We start from the raw sequence: 20,939 nt of genomic DNA, 5'->3' as shown, positions 1-20,939 counted from the left end.
AAATACAGTTCTTGCCCTCCGTGACTTAACCAGGGAAACTGACTCAGATCTACAAGAATGAGAACATTTACCCCCAAATTGGTGATGTTCTCAATGGTTGGGGATATGAATGTGACTCCTGCATTGTACATTACCAGAGAGCTTGGAGATGAATTTCTGATTGGAAATGAAGAGGTAGAGACTTCATCCAGTACTGGATTATTACTGGCTTGTGGTTGCAAGTACTAAAGCATAGACCTCTGGGGCATGTGAGGGGGAGAGGGGGAGTTTATATGCAAAACAACATTATAAGCTTTCAACTGTTAATACTTTACCAAAAGTAATCTAAAATCTGATATTTTGTGTGGGATGGCCCAGAGCGATTACCGGGGATGCAAGGGTTAAATTGTCAATGTATAAGCTGTTTCCCTTAGAAGAATAGACTTTAGCCCCCTGAGAGTATTGTTTCATACAACGGCAAACCAGATAGCATCACTTCCAATAAGTGCAACATACAGCCTGCTGTATTGTAAGAGGATATTCCAGAAATTGACCCTGGCAATTTGCCTGGAAGGGTTTCAGAGAAAGTGCATAGCAGAATCACTCAATACTGATGTCTTTCTTCTAACTGCACTGCACCCACAAATTGGAGACAGTTATTTAATTTACACGTACCAGGCACAAAATTTCAAAACTACAGCATGTATAGGAGCAGACTATGCTCCCACCCCAGGCCCCAGGGCTTTAGACAGCTGTGCATTGAACTAGCACTGAGCTTTCCCTTACCCGCCACTGATCAAATGGAGCAAGCCGGTCAGTTTCATGCTGGCCTTGCAAATAGGTAAGTTGACCAACATGCAGTTGCCTAGGATGTATAATTTACAAGCCTCTTGCAGTGTGCAAGTTCTGAATGGTTGCACCCTCTGATAAAAATGCAAGCTATTTCTGAAAAAAGGCCTTTCCTGTGGAAGAGAAAAGAAACCATGCATTCCTCTACTGTAACAGTATGCACATACTGTGAGTTGCAGTGGTTCCAATGTGTGCAATTCCTACTTTGTTATGCTAGTTGCATCCATCCTGGTTCACTTGACCCAACTAGTCTAAAAACAGCAGGGGTGAGGAGAACCTATTTTCCCCCCAGACTGGGAATATTAAAAACTCTATTTTACAAAATATTTGGGCCTCAAAGTACTGTATCTAAATGTAATTTTAAGATGAAAGTAATGTAAAGAATAGTAAGAGATTAACAGTTAAATTCATTTATTTCTCCTTTCCTTTTTTCATGATTTAAGCTAGAAATCAACTTAATGGTAATACTTTCCAGCTCTGGTGAAGAGACAGCTAATATTCAAGTAAACTGAAATCTATTAAGAAAAGCCATCGTCCTTCTTGCCCACATTTTACTCTGCACAAAAAAAGCCCTAGGGATTCAACAGTCTAAAAACAGATACCTGATCACTTTAAAAAAAAACAAAACAAACAAAAACCACCAACACTGCTCCATGTTGGTGAAGTAAGTTTTTTCCCCAGTGTTATACATCAGCCTCTGTTAAGATATCCCTCTGCAAGCCCACTTGTACTGTATATGCTGCACTGCTAAGGTATGATGAACCATATACTCCATTCCACTGGAGAAAGGGGAGCAAAATGAATAAGACCCTGCAGAAATTAAGGTGGTGGGCTTGGGATAGAAGAGCCACTGTGTTCTCACTTGCCAGCTGCTATTTGCCTATCCAGGTAGTTGACAAGTCACCCTATTTCCCCCCTCTCTCCCACAACAGTTATTGGCCTAAAATATGTTAATGCTGTGCAAAGCACTATTAACTACTCACCCAACACTCTGTGAATCCCATCAAAGCACTCATCTCTGCCTGAGGGGCAACACAGCTACTAAGGAAGCAGGGAGACCTGTAAACCTCAAGGAAGCTTGAGTGGAAATTGACTAATCCATACTACATGCAGATAGCAGACACATAAGCACAGGTCAGTGGATTTTACAATCTGTTTCCATACATACCAAAAATCCCCCCTACACACTTTGGCTACACCACATAATTCAATACACAGCAGAGACCAGAACAAGGGGAGTAAAGGCACATGCTAAAACTATCAAAACACACGTACTTAATGTTCAAAATAAGTGGGGTGATAGGCTGATGCTCAGCACTTTCACACAAGTTCCCTGCAGTTACCAGTAATGAAAATGGGAGTTAGAGGGCCCAACAAGTCAGGCCCCTTTGGGGGGCAGGGCAGGAGACTTTAAGCACCCTTATTTGACAACTCTGGCCACAGTAGTTTAACTCTCTTCCCCTTTTATATGTGGAAAGGGCCAAAAAGATGAAGTTTTAACCAAGAATTCCGTTATTGGGTGGATTAATATTAGGGTGTCACTACATGCTTTCAGCTACAAGAAGAAACTATTGTTTATGCCAGGGGTTCTCAAACCGGGGGTGAGGACCCCTCAGGGTTGTGACCCTCCATGTCGTAACCTCACAAGCTGTCAGCCTCCACCCCAAACCCCACTTTGCCTCCAGCATTAATAATGGTGTTAAATATATTAAAATGTGTTTTTAATTTATAAGGGTGGTGGGGGGGGTTGCACTCAGAGGCTTGCTATGTGAAAGGGGTCACCAGTACAAAATTTTGAGAGCTACTGGTGTATGCTGCATGAAGTGCTCTTTTGTACACTAGTGCTATTGTGAGGTAACATTAAAATGTGAAACAAGATAACACTGGTAACAAGCTAGATGTCTCTGGAAAGAATTGGTTACATTACTTCAGAAAAAACATTCAAAGATAAAGCTTTATTACAGAATTACACTTGAGATAAAGCATCAGATGACATGACCAAATTGATGTCATTTTAGGGTTTTTTGTTTGCTTGTTTTAAACGGAAGGGAGCTGGGGAAGAGAGAAAATATTGGGGAAGAGAGAAAATCTCTCTCGATATAGGAATGGTCCCATGCATTTCAACACCATTGAATTCATCCCTTGCCAGAGCTATGCTCTAGAATCTAAGCTTTAATTTAAAATAAATAAAATCCATCCCTCGTTTGAAGACGTAACCCTGAAAATATGCAGCCTGTGTGCAATGCTGCAGTGTTGTCTTCTTGACTTCAAAAAGAATAGCACGCGTGTGTGAAGTGCTCCATTCATCTCAAAGAGACTTGTCATCTTCAGTTTCAGAGTAAAGTTAAAGAGATTACATATTTCAATGCTGATATTTAATCAACACTATCCAACTAATGAGCTTTTCCTAGAAGTCCAAGATCCCTTCTGTGCACTCCCCAGGTGCCAAAACCGCTGGCTTGTCCCTCACAGTTTAAACGTTACCCTTTTTCAGTACCAAATTCTGCACATCAAGAACTGGAAATATGGGACTGGTCTAAAATAAATTGAACATAAAACATACAGGCTCCTGTACTGCTTGTGTTATTAATCTCATATTTAATGAAAAACTTAAGTAAGTTTAGCCATTGTTGCTGCAAAAATGACACCAGTCTGCCACAGCACCTGAGAACACTGCTACAGAAGATACGTCCACCTTGCCACAGAATACAGTGGACCTTGTCCAGTGGCTTGCCTTGGCATATTGTTAACCTACATTTAAATTATGACATTATTTCAATTAGCAAAGAAAGATACACCAAGACTTCTGGCCACGTACAGCACATAATTCTGAAATTTCATTTTTTTTGGTTGTTTTGTTTTAACCCAGATTATCTAGTTCATTAAGGTTTTAAACATCACATTTCCAAAATAGCCTCCAGGAAAACTATGGCACCAGGTCAAAGGTTTGTTTTTGTTTTTAAGTTAAAAAAGAGATGGGTGGCAGAGTGAGGGTTAATCTAACTTTCACCTCACTGAAATGCAAATAGAAATATTAAAAGGCTCCGAACTCAGCCTGAATACACTACCATCCTTACACCAACACAGTCTAGGACACTGAAGTATCTAACAAGATTACTCACCCAATTATTTAAAAAACAAACCAACCAGCAATGTTACTAAACCGCTCACTAAATATACAAAATTACATTATCTAGGTACAGTTTATTGCAAAATCAGGAAGGAGACAGCAAACTAGAAGTTTGAGTCTTTCATTTCAGATTTTTATCACCTATTCACATTTCAGTCACTCACACATGCATATGCGTGTACACACACACACACACACAATTTCTGAAACATTTGAGAGTTCCCAGAGTCTTGCAGGAAACCAAACCTTGTAATATTTCAGTTTAAAAAGTTAAATTGAGGTCATTTACCACAGGACTATAAAATCCTCCTATAACACTTGAGAAAACAGTTAAATTTTGGGATTTGGCTTTCCAAAAACCATGCATAAAAGGAAAGCGTATAATTTCAATAGCTCTAAGACTACTTTAAATTTAACAAATTATTTTTCAGAAGTCTGTACAGAGTTATTAAGTTAATATAATTGTAAAAGTAGCCTAATGAATGCCTGTAGTAGCTATCTCAAATAAAAACTATTGCATTATAGTAAACACTGTTGATGGGAACCAAATATCTAAATTTAAACAGATCTAACAATTGTTTGCTTCTGGATTAACATTAAGTTCTAATGTTACATTAAAAAACAATTCTAACAATTCTTTTGAGCTGCTAGAGTTTCATAAAAAAAATCCCTTTCAAATTTTCAATAAATATGTCAACATTAAAAATCTAGTTAAGACATGCAAGACAATTTACATTACCAAGAGCAATTTAAATTTTATAATAAAGGCAACTTGCATTCAAAATGAACTTTACCCTTATTTTATTCAAAGGGTAAACATGAATTAAACTCAGCTGTTTACTTGAATTACAAAAGTAACATGATTCAATATGAAAATAAGAAACTGTCTACAAATCTCTGACAGTAATAAATTGCAATATACAATGCATACAGGAGTTATACAGAGCAACAAACTCTTGTACAAAACAAAAATACTTTAATACCCTTAAAATCCAATTTTTTAAAAATTCATGAAAAAAGATTTGTCAGAATTCACATCTCCATTAGTCAAGCCTCAGGTAGCTACATTACAGCTATTTAATGTACAAAGAGACAACTCTCTCCTCTGTCATTTTAAACTAACGTCTCTTCTCACAAGTTGTACAGCTTTCTTGTCTCTCTTCCATTCCCAAATCCAAAGCCTTCTTCAAATCATGAGAACTGAATTTGTTGAACACCAGAGATCTAGAGAGGGGGGAAAAGAACATAAGCTTAGTTTCAAGTTTCCGTCCTCGGAAGCTGTATCACATTTAGTAATCTTTCAGGTCGTAGTGTCAGAAAATCATGACAGAGGTCTAAATACAAGTTATTCTCGTCTCTTTCAAACTGGGGGGTGCTGAAATAGGGCTTTGAATTTTAGCAACAGAAGGAAGAGAGCGGATGAGAGGACACTGTACCTGTTGATAAGATGTTGTATAAACCATAACATTTTGCTGCTGGCCATCTGTTGTTATTAAACCTGCTGGCAACTGGTTAGCTAAAAGAAAGAGCAGTTTAGTTAAGGTAGTTAGACAAAACTGCAGGATACATAGAACTTTTTTAAAGTATATATCATCATTCACAACAGAAAGTTCAGTTATGGTCAGAGGGACTATGGCATAACCTTCCTCATCATATCTACTCCCCGAGTACTATACACTCACATCTGTTTACTAACAAAAACAAGTTCGCTCCCATTAGCACTGCAGAGCTGAAACAGATTTTATTCTGCATCAAATCATTATCTGAAGTCAGCTTGCAAAATTTTTACTGCTGATGATGTAAGAAGGCAAAAAAACAGCTTTACTTTCCAATGTGAGGTGGACTTTACCATTCTGGCCACTTGAATTCTAAAAATATTTGTTAGAGCACTGAGCACATAGTCCAAGACACAATGGGAGCCTATCCCTGCCCTGACAGAGATGGGATTTGTTAGTGGAGAAAATGGGGCAGTGGTAAGAGTAATGGTAGCAATTAGAGCTGTGATGCAGGCTTGGATGGAATCGTGCAGTGCTCTGAAGGACATGATGAAGAGTTTGGACTTAACACAGTAACCTACAGGAAGCCAGTGAAGTAAATAAAAAAAATTTTGACTAGTAAACTAACTAAATGTGGTGTGGAAGTCAAGAGAACCTGTTAGGTAAACATTATCGTAATTGTGGGTCTAAGCCCTGAGACAATCAAAGAGTAGAATTATTACAGAAGTCATTAGGAAGCAAAAGGCTAAACATTCAGTTATAACTTTGATATTCTGCATTTGGAGAGAATAAGTGAGGAGCTGGTTTGGAAAGTCCAGAGACAAAAACAGAACAACTCTAAATCAGTTTCCCATGTAAAAAAAGTTTAACCAAATGTTTGACAGAGCTGAACAGCTTACATTTGAGAGATTAAATTTGGTCTTTACCATATTTGGTTAAAAAAAAAAAAAAAAAGACAATTAAGTTGTACCCAAACTAAAAGTTACATGCAAAAGATACATCAAGTCTGAAGTTAAACTCTTCAGACAAGATAATCCAGCACATACATACGTGACTTGCAAAGCACACTTTTTTTAAAATAAGAGATAGAGGTTCTGTCTCCTAGTCCTGCTTCTGCTGGCTCCTAGCCAGGGGCCTCCTGCTCACTGCCGAGTCCTACTATTCTCCTTCAAAACTGCCATTTTTAATGCTGGCATTAATTCACATGTGTGAAGTAACTTTCCCAACCTCTCAAGCTTTGAATGTCCTGAAGCCTCCAGAGCCTGGGAAATTTGAAATATGATTGGTGAGCAGGTGTCAAGGCATTTCTTCAGCCTTCTGCTTCCAAATGAAAATTCTGATTTTAAATCCCACCCAGCTAGTCTGACCCAGGCTCAGTTACTAAGAAGAAAATTCTGATGATTAACATTTTCTCAAATCTGAAACCTTTGAGGATCTACAAAGAAAGTAGTAATGAGATCTGAATGTAAAAGGTTTACTTACTAAATGCTTCTTCTGTGAGCTCCTCACTAAGACCATCTGCAGTTGTAACTGTTCCTCCAATCCCTTTCTCTCCTTTCATTGCCTTGAATGAAATACAGAAAATGTTTGCATTATAACAGTTACCTTAGAGTGCTCATCATCCTAGTTTCCTAAAACTGCTAACAGAGCCGGTATGCAGTAATGAGAAGTGTGACACTAACATCCAAGGACTCCAATGATCATTTCTTTAAAATATTAATACACACAGTATGTGAGCTTCCAAAGAGTTGGTTTTAATAGTTGCTATACTCCTTACATAACAGATTTGTACAAAGTATAAAGACTGTATTTTTACAGGAGATCCTTCAAATTCTGCAGAAGTAAGAGTTCTGTGGTAACTCACAAGGAATAGGTAGGTCTACATCAAGAGTAGGCAACCTATGGCACGAGTGCCAAAGGCGGCACGCAAGCTGATTTTCAGTGGCACTCACACTGCCAGGTCCTGGCCACCGTATTTACTTTACATACAACAATAGTTTAGTTATATATTATAGACTTATAGAAACAGACCTTCTAAAAGTGTTAAAATGTATGACTTGCACACGAAACCTTAAATTAGAGTGAATAAATGAAGACTCAGGACACCACTTCTGAAAGGTTGCTGACCCCTGGTCTACATTTTGCACGTACAATCCACAGCAGACTGCAGAATTCCAGGAGTACTCAAAATGTGGCAAACATATGCTGGTTACATAAGCTTATTTGTTGCACTTTATACATGGATATACACACTTTCTAGAACAGTTCTTGGGATATGAAGTGGGAAAGAGACAAGATGCAGTCTTGGGTTGTTCCACTAATTTGTATGCTATAGCTTTAATGCCTTTTCTAATAGCTGTGGGAAGTAATTATGTACAGTGCCAATGTCATACAATAGGAAGGTCACTTTTAAACCCAAGATATTTGATTTCTTCCCCATAGTATCCAACCAGAACCAGAACCTGAGGTCAGCATGATGAGTTAAGGCACACAATGAACTGTGTGCTGTTTCATCAGACAGGCTTTTTGTGAAAACATCAAAGCAAGTACTAATGTAATGACAAACTGTCCATATGTTTAATGAAAAAAAAAAAAGAAGAGGCAGTTTCCTTTGTATAGTAGTCTGAAGACAAGACTGGGAACATCATTTATAGCTGACAGGCAAAACCAGAGCCAACAAATCCAGATTTTAAATGCTAGCTCCATTAGCCTATTGACACCGTTGGTAGGGTAATCTATGTCACTGTAAAGAAGAGGTATGTTTGAAGCCAAACGGGCTTAAAAATTTTCTGAAGCGCTACTGCAACATACAAGCTAACCCAGCCTTCAGACAGTGCTACATGAACACATGGAAGAGGGTTAGAGTATGGGGTGTTCTGTGTGCCGCGTGGGTGTGCGGGGAAAAATGGAGGGATGTTGAGGAGGGGAGAAGCAGCTTATTAGCTAAAAGTTCCTATAACTTGTTTGGACAGACTCAGTTCTTGAGTCAATGTCTCATGCCACTGTCTCATAGGAAAACTCCCCGTCCTTTGGCATAAACTGCCACAGAGGGATGGTGGGTGAAGGAATAGAATATACATTAATCTCTTCAGACCCACCCTCCCAAAGTGGAAAAAGGCAGAGGACAGCTCTATTTTGCATGAAACTTAGGTTGCTGGAAGGAAGGAAGAAAGTTCATGCTAAATTCTGAGAAGACTAGAGGATATGCTCAATCTTGAAGTATCTTCTGCAATAAGAAATGCAAATCTTAATGCCAAAACAGGGTATTGGAAAGTACTTGACAACCAAAGCAAAATATGCTCAAACAGGCATGTAGTTGACAAGTTTTCATGTCACCAAAGTAATGTGTTAAAATATACCTTTCCCCTTCACAGATTAGAAATGCAATCTGACAAAATGTAGTGGGCTAGCTCCTCAGCTGGTGTGAGTAAGTATAGCTCCATTGAATGCCGCTGAGGATCTGGCTAAGTTCTTAACAGGAGCACAAAAACCGATTTACCATAATGTTTGAAAGGTTCTTCAAAAAAAATCAGTTGAACAATTTAGTTACTTTGGAACAACAAATTTGCCAATACTCTTAATTATGTTTTTAAGTGGTTTTTATCCCATGTCATGTTCTATTCTGATGTGTAACAGCCATGTCTATATCAGAATAGAACATGACATGGGATAAAAACCATCAGTCACTGGACAGAAGATTCTGGGGTATGGTGCAAACGAACCATTTTCAGCTGTATATGGAGATAATAAAAAGAGCCAACACTGAACACAGTAAGTTTGTCTAAACCTGTGTGGAAAGATAGGCTACCAACCTCTCTGAATTTTTGGAGATACAGCTTCAAAGGTTCAACATAACTATCAAATCCCAAGGTAGACATGGCAAAGAGAATATCCTCTCCATTGATAGTCTTTCGTTTCTCTTGATGACACCTCTCACTTGCTTCAGATGTTATAAAGCTGATGAATTCACTTACACACTCTTGCACACACTCCTTTGCATCTTTAGCAATCTGGTAAGAAAAACCATTACTAAAGTCACCTGAAGTTTGCTTAAGCTTCACCATGTTAATAAACTGCAAATTAAAGCTCTACTTACTAAGCTTGTTCCCAAAGCTCAGTTCAGAGATCTGATCCTGAAAGGTGCCGGCCAGCCACAACTCCCCTGGACTTCACTGGAAGTTAGAGGTGCTGAGCCCCTCTCAGGATCAGGCTGTGGGTTAAAGCTCTTAGGCTCACTAGTCCGGAGAGTCTTACAACATTACACTAAAAACCTGTAGTACTCCAATTCTTGGTAGCAGAATAATAAACTAGAAGATATGGGAATGTCCCCACAATAATTATCCACAAGTAATATGCATATATCAACAAAACTGGTGTGCATATGCGAAACAGCCACTGGATGTCACCACTGTTCCAGGTAAAATGCAGATAAAATAGCATTTTAAATGGAGTAAGACTATTATGTTACTACTTCAGGTGACACTACAGACCTCTACAATTTCCGTAGTATTTCACAGCTGCATTCTGTACAAGCTGTTATACATGCACACAGTTTAGAGACACTAGTGGGTTCCATGCTTCCCTTTCTTCTCTTTGGATACAAGCCATTATATTCACAGTCAGATCTGAATTCGTAAGTTGTAAGTGTAAGTGAATCTCATGGTACTATAACCCTCTGGAAATGGAAACTAAGAAAGGTACGAAATTGGAGTTATGATGAATCTGACCGGACAGCACTTTATAATGTCCTGTGGGACAAAGCATCTTCATGAATTTCTATTCTCCTTTAATTTGCTCACTCTGCCATTGAGTTTGTATCTCAGGCCTTCCAGAGCTAAATTTCTGCAGCTCAGCCAGGGATATTTTATCCTAATCAGATTCATAACTAGTGCTTACTCAGTTTGCCTGGTAGCAAGCCTCTGTAGTGGTTTTTAATATTCTAAGTTTTCTAAACAAGCATTCAAGTGAATAAACAGATATGTTCCTGCCAAGAATAAATTGGGCGAGTCAAAGTTTTTATCCCGTTAAAAATAAATTAGGTGATTTAGAATAGCAGAGGGGTGCTACAGCGGAGTATTTAGGAAAGTAAATAAGCAAGAATCCACTGAAGGATTATCCTTATTTGATGCTTTTTCATATGTGACAAATCTCTTCCAGATGGAATATGAAGAAGGAACCTTTGTATCTGAGAGTAATAGCAATCTTTATTCAGAACCCATATTCTCTCTGACATAATTTTCAAGCATATAGACACTTAGGGCCAGCAGCTCCCATCGGAATATTTATGGCCAGATTTTCAAGACAGCTTAGCACTCAATGTGCCAACTTCTTTTGAAAACCTGACCTCAACTGTGGGTGCTGAGCACTTTTGAAAATCTGGTGTAAAGAAAAGATTAATGAATATAACAATCTTACACTGGAACACTCAGGGGTTTTGAAAGCATCCATGCCTTGCCTATGCCAGGTTATATTTTAATGCCTTGCTAGCTGTCTGATTATTTTGTAAGCTGTACAGACGAAAAGGAAAGTTTCTGCAGCAAGACAAGAGCAGTAAGCAATACTCCAAATCCTATGTAATATTAGATAGGACTCAGACAGCAATAACTGTTTGGTTAAGATAAGTAGCTTACAGGGTTCCAATTCTTAATCAAATCTCAAGTCTGCAGAATTGGAGAACAAGCTCTCACAAGCTCTCTCATATCTCGTACTTCTAGTAAGGCCAGAAATTAAAGCCATTAGAACAGCCTATCTTATGGCATTTTGGCATCTTGCTTCTGGAAATCCAGAAGTTCAAAGATGAAAAACTAGATTTTTCCTCAGATGATTGAGAAGGAAGTTCTTATTTCATCCAAACTGGCTCACTCATTCCAATTTCCCTGCACTCCAATCAAAAAAAGTAAAAACAAACAAACAAACAAATAAATAAATAAAAATAAAATAAAAAAGAAAAGAAATCTCTTTCCTACAAGTTTAACAGTTCTTAATATTTGATTGCCATCATGCCTGACAACTTTTATGAGTGAACATCTGGTGGCTATTTTGAAAACATTTTGTCTATGTAAAGCATCGTAGACACTAGATAAACACAAAACCAACTTTGGACCCGGCTACTTCAGTAATTTACATTTGTCATACAATTTAGCAATCTCATTAGCCTGTTTAAGCGTGTCCACACTGGGATTTGCACCAGTTTAAATTGATTTAGAAACCTGCTTCAACCTTTGTGTTTAGATAAGGTCTAAGCAAGCCAGCTCAAATATTAGCCTCTATTTTTGACCAAATAAGTCCGCTCTTATGTGGCAGTTATGTATAATCTGCGTGTCTAAAAAAATACTACCAAACATCACAGCTATAGACTCCATAATATGGATGAATAATAAGTAGTTTATATTTTTTATGCAAAAGAGCAGTTTTAATCTTTTAATTGTTGGATTCCTGTAACTCAAATATAGTTCAAAATAAATTTTGGGAAACCTGGCCAAAAAAAAAATTGCTCTCAAAGAGCAAGCGTGCAGTTTCAGCAACTGAAGATAAAGATGTTGTACTAGAACCCAAGTTTGCCTAACCAAAGAATGAATGTAATACATGAATCTGTTCTCATTAGCAGAACAGCCCTGTTGGATTTAGCCATGGATATTACCTTTCCTGTCTGGGGTATGGCATTTTTCATTATCCTTGCCACATTTGCAATTGGAAGATATATATCTTGTTCTCTAAAACTCTCTTTTGAGCCATTTGTGTCTTCATGATCATTCATACTGTCCTCCGTGTCTAGCAAAATAAAGAAAAGTTAGTATTGGGTGCATTTGTCAAGCATCTTCTATCATCTTACCTGTATTCTACTTATTAATCCAGGACTATTAACATTCCAAACCTCTGATCAACTTCAAATAGCTGCCATTAAAAAAAAGCTTGCCACAGAAGTATCCCTTCTTATCATCCCCTAAAAGTGAAATTTCAAACCCCATCCGCAACAGCAAAAGAAAATGATACTGGTCTGAAATAGATGACTAGCAATATTCAGTGAGGTTTAAGATTTAACAAGAGTTGAAATGGGAGATTCCCAACTTCCAAGTGAGTACCACACTTGCTTACAGCTCTGAAAGGTCCAGGGCTCTTAAAAATTAACACATGCTCCCATGACATTGTGGTGCCTAGGAAAGTTGTTTTCTATCACACCTCACCAATATGTATTCTTTGTATATATTACACATGGACACATCCAATGGTGTTCTTCTGGATACCAGCTTCACAAACACTAAGATTTAATTTGTTTGTTGAACAATGTTATAAATTTATTATTTTTTTAAAAAAAGAGACATTCCTCTTCCAGCAAAGAGGCAAGCAACATCCTTTGATATTTAAACACACACCACCCCGTTACAGGTCAATGTAGAGCACGTTTGTGTGGATTACTTCTTTTACCCAGAACACTAGATTGCTTTCAAAGGGGCTCCGATGCTAACATTGAAAGTTGCAAACCCATTTTCAAATTGATCAAAACTGAATTGTATGCAGGGAGTCATTATGAATGCAGATAAATACCAATGCTTAGCTTCATGAACAATGGAGAATTAATGGAAGAGCTAGACAAGAAGTGACAGGACATTGTAACACTTAATAGTACTATGCTAAGACAGACAAACTTCCACTTTAACTGGTAGATTTCTTACCATCATGAGGCTGTATTACAAAGTGACTACCACCAATGTAATCTCCAGCAATTCCTAACTGAGAAGCATCTGTTGTAGAACTGTCACCGTCCATCTATAACAAAACAAATCAATCATATACTCCGGTATACCAAAATGCTACTGCTTAGCAGTAGATTAATTTAAGTTACCTTGAAAGTAAGGGGCCAAATTCAGCCCTGGCATAAACAAGCACTTTCTTATTAAAAAACAGTGTCCATTGCTCTTCAATTAAGGCTGAATTTGACCTGAGATGTTTTGGCTTCAGTAGCTCGTTCACATTTAAACTTATAGGAAGGTACTTTTAACTGTGTGGGCTGAAGTTTTCCATGTTTGGCCTCTGCCTCAGGTTGAGCTTCTGGAGGAAAGCTTCAGCAAAAACTCTGCAACCATTTGAGAATGAGAATAGGGAAACACAGGTAATTTTGCCAGTTTTTAAAAAGGAATTCTAAAGCAGTGGTTCTCTATCCTTTGAACTCAGAACCCATTTTTAAATCTTTATGGTCTGTCATGACCCAGTAAATAGTTTTAGTGCAAAAACCATCTGGCTTACTAAAACATTTCTTACTAACAAACAATATACAGTATATATATTAAGTACTAAATAAGTACACTCTGTATATCACAGCAGTAGCTCCTGTCCTGCAAGGCTATCTGGACTCAGCTCCCTGCTCTGGGTATTGCAATCTCTGGGATTGCAGTGCTATTCAGGTCTAGCCAGGCCAAATTTGTGAATGGTGCACAGGATCACAGCACCACTTGCTCAAATTTGGCCTGGCTAGCCTGTCATCATGGTGGAGGGGCAGCTGGGGCAAATCTGAGCGATGCTGTGACCCTTCATACCAGATCGCAACACTCAATGCTAGGACCTGAGTTCAGCTGGCCCCACAGGACCAGAGCTGTAGGATGCACCCCTGCAGGGTGAGAGCAGGGCAAAAATCTGCAACTGCCTACCCCAGTATCTCTCACCCTCTTCCTCTCCCCAGAAGCAGGACCCGGCCCCCTTGCCATCCTTTGACACATACTGGCAACCCGGTTTTGGGCTGAAACCCACTGGTTGAGAAACCCTGTAAAGCCTCATTGGTATGGAGCAAGAACTCAAAATTTGATTGGGAGTTAGTCCTGGGGCTACAGAGGTGTCTTTTCCTGTGCCCATGAAAATACATCCAGATTTGGCCAAGTCCCACTGAAAATTGCCATTTCCTTATAATTTTCTGGATGTTCTGTCTGCTTCTTGGTCTCAATGACTCTCTGGCTTAATTCTGAAGCAGACACAGACCAGCAGCTCTGGGTTGTATGCAGACCAAATGGTTTCACATTAATTTCTGTCATGAGCTTACCAAATAAAGTAACTGAAATTTCTGCAAGTTCAGAAGTGCCTTTCATTCTGTTTGTTGTAACGGTTTGATTTTTCTGCAGAACTATTTTTAAATTGAGTTTTTGATGATTTTTCAATTTTGGGGGGAAAAAAAACCAAACCAAAACAATAACCCATCATGGAATTAAACTTTGCCTGAGCAACACTGGTGATTCCCTCCCCCCCGCAGACAACATGCCAAAACGATTTCTCAAAACAAGCAGAAAGTTTTTTCACTTAAAGTTTTCATCAGAAGCTTTTTTAAAAAAATGAAACATTTTGAAACTGTTTTCATGAAAAAATGCTCTTTGCATAAAAGGCTGAATTTCAATGAAAAATTCATTTGAAAAATGTCAAGCCGTTCTGGCGGTTAGTATGTGCTAGCAGCCATGACAGTAAGATTACATCTGTAATAGGACTTACACTGCAAACAATGTATGGTAATTTTAATCAGTATTAATAAAATGTATGAAATTCTAAAATTTAATTGGCATTATTTCAAGAAATCCACTTTAGTAGAGTGCACAGGTGTACTAGGGCTTCTCCATTGCTTTCACTGTAGGGAAGCAGAAACACTCATCTGTCATTACCTTGTTATTGAGGAATAGCTGAGTTCCAGGCAACCATTTTAGATAAAGTGTGATAGCTGGAATGCTGTCCATCATATTCACTTAAAAATTAATTCCAGTTATTTAATGTTCAGCAAGATACATGCTATATCACCATTTCCATATCTGGAAATTAAAGTAAATGCTTCCTACCTTCAGGAGTTGAATTATCCTTGTTTGTTGTGGTTTTTTGTGTTGTTTCTTGTTTAATCTTACATAGAAAAACCCAACCATTCACATCTGGATTTCTCCTTAATGAGAGAATGAAAAGCAGTCTTACATTTGATCCTACAGAGGGATCCACCTCATGGATCTTTATGACCACAGAAAGGGTTTTCTTCAAGTGCATATTTCTATACCAGATTGAGTACTCATCTTACTGCAACCACCAGCAATATTGCAGATACCTGGTTGCTATCACTAGTGAGAGTTATCAGGATGAAAATGTTTGAGACCTGTCTACATCAGCAGCTTAGAACAGGTCAAACTGCACCAGTGCTGGCTGTTATAGTAACAGGGGTCCTAGTATATCTACTGTGGATGAATCCAAGGTGAACCGAAGAAGCAACCTTGTAACTACGTTGATAGGAATTACAAGATTAATAATGTTGCTAGTTTAACCACATGAAGGTTGTGTCTATCACAACCTGGCCGAGTCCCTCTCTGGGTAGACAACATTCTATTGTGAGTGAACACAACTACTGGATACTACATGTTTCTAAGCAATTTGGGTCTGGACAGTGACTGGTTACTGTTCCTAGCCCAGGGTCTTTAGACACTCCAAGGTGAAGGTCCTGATCTGACACCTCTCTTGGGCACTTAGCCCCCACAGTCCAGTCACCTCACACCCCAGCCCACCTAAGCCTCAGGTGCTTATATATGCTCCCTCAGAGTTCCACCACAGTGTGTTAACCCTTTCCAAGACAATGTGACAGGCAAGCAAGGAATACAGGCTTAGTAAAGGAATTTCTTAACCACAGACACTTTACTCTTAAAAATCACTTGAGTTACAGATCTTTGAAAAATAACAGTCCTGAATACATTCCCCGGTCTGATCTCATTCCTCCTGCGACTCCTGGATTTGATCAGCATCCTTAGGCTAGGCAGCCCTTCTTGCCTCTTCTCTCCTTAGCCTGGTCTTCTTGAATGTGGCACTAGTCTGACATCCCCCACCCCTTTCACAGGCAGCATTCCCTCTTGAATAAAGTCTCTGACCCCTTTGGCCATGTGCCTAGGTTGAGGATCATCAGCCACTTTTCCAGCTAGGCTTCGGTGTAGAGTTCATTGTTCTTCTGGATGGGCTGGTTGTTGAATATTGCTCTGTGCCATTTTCACAGACAGTCATTCAATTTGTGTCAAGCCTGTACTACAAACATTGATGCTCTAGTCCACAAAAGAGGATGCAATATCACATGAAGGTCAAACTCCAAAGTAAAGATAACAATAAAAAGTGGAGTCCCTGAAAAGTGGAATTAACATAAAACAAGATGGAGTTTATGATGACAGACTCTTCCCTCCCTCCCCCAATCTGCACAGGGGAATTTTAGGTGAAAAAATCCCTACCTGACTCTTGCTACCACCTCTAAGACCCCACTTGTGGTAATGATGTAAGCATTAATATATAGCGAGGGCACCAGACAGCCATCAACATTTGAGGCAGTGTTGCCTAACCCTGCTCAGAACAAGTCACAGTGGGTAAAATGTCAGTGCCTATACGGGTGATTTTACTGATTATATGATTGCTACTAAAAGTCAGTTGTACCAATGGGGGGGAAATTTCTGGGAAAAAATCCAAGCGTAGATAAGACCCAAGAAGATAATTTATTCCATTGGTTGAACTGGTGGAATTTGGACTTTTAAATTAGATGTTCTACCCAAAGACATCAAGAGTGCTTCTCAAAGTTTTCTCACTTCAATAGAAAAATGATAAAGAATATTCCTTATTCATGGATGAATTTTTATGCTTAGGGTTTTCACTTTTATAAGAGTTCGATGAACAGCAGACACAGGCTCTCAAATTTTTCCTCATAGTTCAACTGGGACTTTCATTATCCTGTTTTAATCCATTCCTAAACCTTTCTGGAGTAAACACTATTTGTTTTATGGGTTTGAGGTGTAGAGGGAAAGAAATAAACTAAATTTCAATTGTTGCTTAAACCATCTGGATCCAGGTATCCAGAGAAGAAATACCACACTAACATGACACCCTACTAATGTTTCTTTAGGTTCTGTTCCTGACATTAACATGAGCCTGTTTAAAGATGGCTGTTACTAACAGTTCGGTCACAGTGGATAGTCAGAATAAAATACTGGCGTTTTAAATTCAGACATGTTTAAAATTAACATTTAAATTTACAATAATCTGTCACTGGGGTTAAGATCACCATAAGTGTTTACTTAACACACTCAAAGTCAGCTCAGTACAAGGCTCATTCTATATATCATGACCTGATTTATGCAACAATAAAGCACTGTGGTATACAGCTATGTTAATTGGCTACAAAATAATTCAAAAGCATCCAGTTAAAAACTGAAATTATTCTAAACATGCACCAAAGTTCAATGTACCAGAGAAATGCCCCCAGCATACAGTAATCTGACTCCCTGACAAAGTGTGGGGGAGAAGGGCAGTGACTCCTGTCAGCCTGACACTTCTGGTAACAACAATGCAACTACGCCATTGCTGCAAGTGGGTGCTAATTTTCAGAACATCAATAAGCCTCTAGAAGGAGAACTAGACCTTGGTTAATAATTTCAAGAGTGCCTATGCAAGTTAGGAGCCTATATCCCACTTTCAAAGATTACTTATGCATTTAAATTCTTTTTGAAAATGGGACTTGGCATCTTTGAAAACTCTGTCCTGACTTCAAGGACTCAAATCCTGCATAAGGGGAATTTTACTGTGTTCCTACCGAGGTGGGATTATACGATATCCTTTTTAATAAAAAGGAGCGTATTTCCCTGTTTGCGTGGTCACATAATGGCATCATACATGGAGCCTCAAACACACTGAATTAGCATAAGAGGGGGAGCCGTGTTAGTCTGCATCCACAAAAACAACAAGGAGTCCAGTGGCACCTTAAAGACTTAAATTTATTTGGGCATAAGCTTTCATGGGTAAAAAAACCACTTCTTCACATTTGAAATGGGTTTTTTACCCACGAAAGCTTAGGCCCAAATAAATTTGTTAGTCTTTAAAGGTGCCATCGGACTCCTTGTTGAATTAGTATAATGGATTGCATACCTATGCAATAAAAACACAGCTACATTCTACATTTCTAGAGCCTGTTTGAAAAATGACTTGAAAAAACAGACTGGCTTGAACAGCAACACAAGCAAATGGAGCGAGCACAAATAAAGACAATATGGGGTAATGTATCAAATTGCGAATCATGAATTGGGAATTTGAAGTGGTCAGGTTAGTTCCATTCTGATTTGAGATTGTCAATGATTTGGAAGTAAACAGCACAGTAATTTGCATGTAAATAGTCAGGGATGTATTGCAAACACCACTGAAGACAGAAATATTGCAAAGAGATCTTGAGGAGTTAGAAATAGCAGGAATTACAGTGAAATTGCTGGGGAAAATGGAGATTAAAACACCTGGAGAAGACAATTCAAGAAAAAGGAGGAAGGCAGGCATTCAGAATTGTATTAAATGAGACTCAAGGGTAATAGTGGACAGCAAATTAGTTTAGATGTGAACTTACAGTATCATACTGCATTAAAAAAATGAGGTTCTGGGCTGCACATAAAGATGTTCTGGAGCAGTATGCATTATTTCCTGGTCAGCAATGCCTTGTTGAGACTGTACCTAGAATACTAAACTCAGTTCAGAACACCTCACTATCAATAAAAACTTAAATGGGATATAGGATTTACTTGGAAGGAAAGAGTAAGGAATATTTGTGGCTTGGCTCAGTGACAACTATGGAAGGACACAAGCCTACAAGCTTTTGAGAAGTGTGAATACCAAGGAGAGGAGAGGAAATTTAGCACAGTACAATAAAAGATGCATAACTAAGAATAACAGGAAATGAAAAATTTGCCTTGAAAACCGGGAAAACTCCCTAGCAGTGTGATTTGTAAGACTGGAATGATCTCCCACAGGAAGTTAAGCAGCAGGCCTTGTATGACATTTAAAACTAAACTAGAAAAAAAAAATAAACAATGTAGGCAATAATCCTGCACTGGCAGGGAAGGGACTAGAATAAGTTTGTTGAGCTTTCTTTATTCTTTTCAGTTGCTGCACTTGATTTAACCCAAATCCTGAGGTTTCCCTTTTATCTTTATTCACTGTATTTTGAAAACCCTAGAGTCTTAGTAATATAACCACTAGACAAGAGCTTGAATAGTCCACTCAATCAATTTAGAATAAGAAACTTTGCCTAACAAGCATGTGCATGGGATGGAGAGAGAGGACGTTATTCCATCAATTTCTACTGAATTACTTTATTAAAATGTTTAAAGTCTTTCTACATTTGCAGCTTGTGAATGGATGCCCTGTGTTCTTCCTGCATCTGAAGCATTTCTATTTACTTTGATGCTCAATGCCTTCCCTAACAGCTGTAGAGTGACATTAACTAGATCGGACAGTTTCACTGCTGCTATTCAGCATCTAGGCCAGAGGTGGGTAAAATACAGCCCGTGGGCCACATCCGGCCCACAGGACCATCCTGCCTGGCCCTTGAGCTCCCGGCCAGGGAGGCTAGTCCCCGGCCCCTCCCCCACTGTCCCCAGTCCCCTGCAGCCACACTGCTGCACAGGCAGCTCTCTGGGCGGAGGGGTTGCGTGTTCCTGCTGAGCAGAGCTACAGTGTGTCTGGCTCTGGCCAGGTGGTGCGGCTGCCAGACATGCTGCTCTGAGCAGCATGGTAAGGGGGCCGTGAGGTTGGATAATAGGCAGGAGTCCCGGGGGGCCTGTCAAGGGGCAGGGGTGTGGATAGGGGTTGGGGCAGTCAGGGGACAGGGAGCAAGGGGGGGCTGGATAGGCGGTGGGGTACTGGGGGGCGGTTAGGGGCAGGAGTCCCATGAGGGGGCAGTTAGGGGACAAGGAGCAGGGTAGGGTTGGATGGGTCAGGGGTTCTGAGGGGGGCAGTCAGGGGGTGGGAAGTGAGAGGGGTCGGGGGCCAGGCTGTTTGGGGATGCACAGCCTTCCCTACCCAGCCCTCCATACAGTTTTGCAACCCCAATGTGGCCCTCGGGCCAAGAAGTATGCCCACTCCTGATCTAGGCTGTAAAAGGTTCCCTCCATATAGGCTCATCCACATTATACATAAAAAGTGTTATAACAGAAACCCCTTATGCCAGTTAACTTTTACACTAGCATGGTTACAGTTGCAGTATGGACAGGCCCTAACAACAGAAATTTCTTGTTGTGGTTGAAACAGACACTAAACTGAGTGGCTTGGTAGGAGAGTGGTGAGGGACACCAGGAAGAATTGGGCACAGTTTCTGTGATTTCTCTTGTGGGTTTTGGGATTTTTTTGGCGGGGGGAGGGAGGGAGAGGGAGTATGGGGGGAGAAGAGATGTGAACTGGAAAGAATCAGAGCTTATACAGGCTATTTAAGAAAGTTTTTGCAGTTCCAGTACTTTTCCAGAGACTGAAACAGATAAACAGCGCTGAAGAGGCTGCACCAGCAGCTCTCGGTCCCATCTGTTCCATCAGCACAAGCACGGACACACAGTTTGGAATGTTTTAAAGACATTCAATTAATATTTTAATAACTGTCCTAGTACCAGAGAGTCCTGTGGCACCTTTAAGACTAACAGAAGTATTGGGAGCATAAGCTTTCATGGGTAAGAACCTCACTTTTTCAGATGCAAGTA

General features: G+C 39.4%; 1 protein-coding gene across 3 annotated transcripts in view; it reads right to left on the bottom strand.

The window, feature by feature from the left end:
• Window positions 1–4,012: 4,012 nt before the first annotated feature.
• NFYB (nuclear transcription factor Y subunit beta) overlaps window positions 4,013–20,939 on the bottom strand; it is a 20,801-nt gene continuing 3,874 nt past the window's right edge. For all 3 annotated transcript variants that reach the window (XM_034778473.1, XM_034778481.1, XM_034778489.1), the window contains 6 exons: window positions 13,128–13,221; window positions 12,095–12,225; window positions 9,267–9,464; window positions 6,937–7,018; window positions 5,395–5,474; window positions 4,013–5,182 (listed from right to left, as the gene is read on the bottom strand). In XM_034778473.1, the coding sequence (XP_034634364.1) occupies window positions 5,150–5,182; window positions 5,395–5,474; window positions 6,937–7,018; window positions 9,267–9,464; window positions 12,095–12,225; window positions 13,128–13,221 (618 nt within the window). In that variant the 3' untranslated portion in view covers window positions 4,013–5,149. The remainder of the gene's footprint in view (window positions 5,183–5,394; window positions 5,475–6,936; window positions 7,019–9,266; window positions 9,465–12,094; window positions 12,226–13,127; window positions 13,222–20,939) is intronic.

This window comes from Trachemys scripta, chromosome 1, assembly GCF_013100865.1.
Source record: "Trachemys scripta elegans isolate TJP31775 chromosome 1, CAS_Tse_1.0, whole genome shotgun sequence".
Taxonomy (NCBI): Eukaryota; Metazoa; Chordata; order Testudines; family Emydidae; genus Trachemys; species Trachemys scripta.
This window is presented reverse-complemented; position numbering and strand designations above follow the sequence as displayed.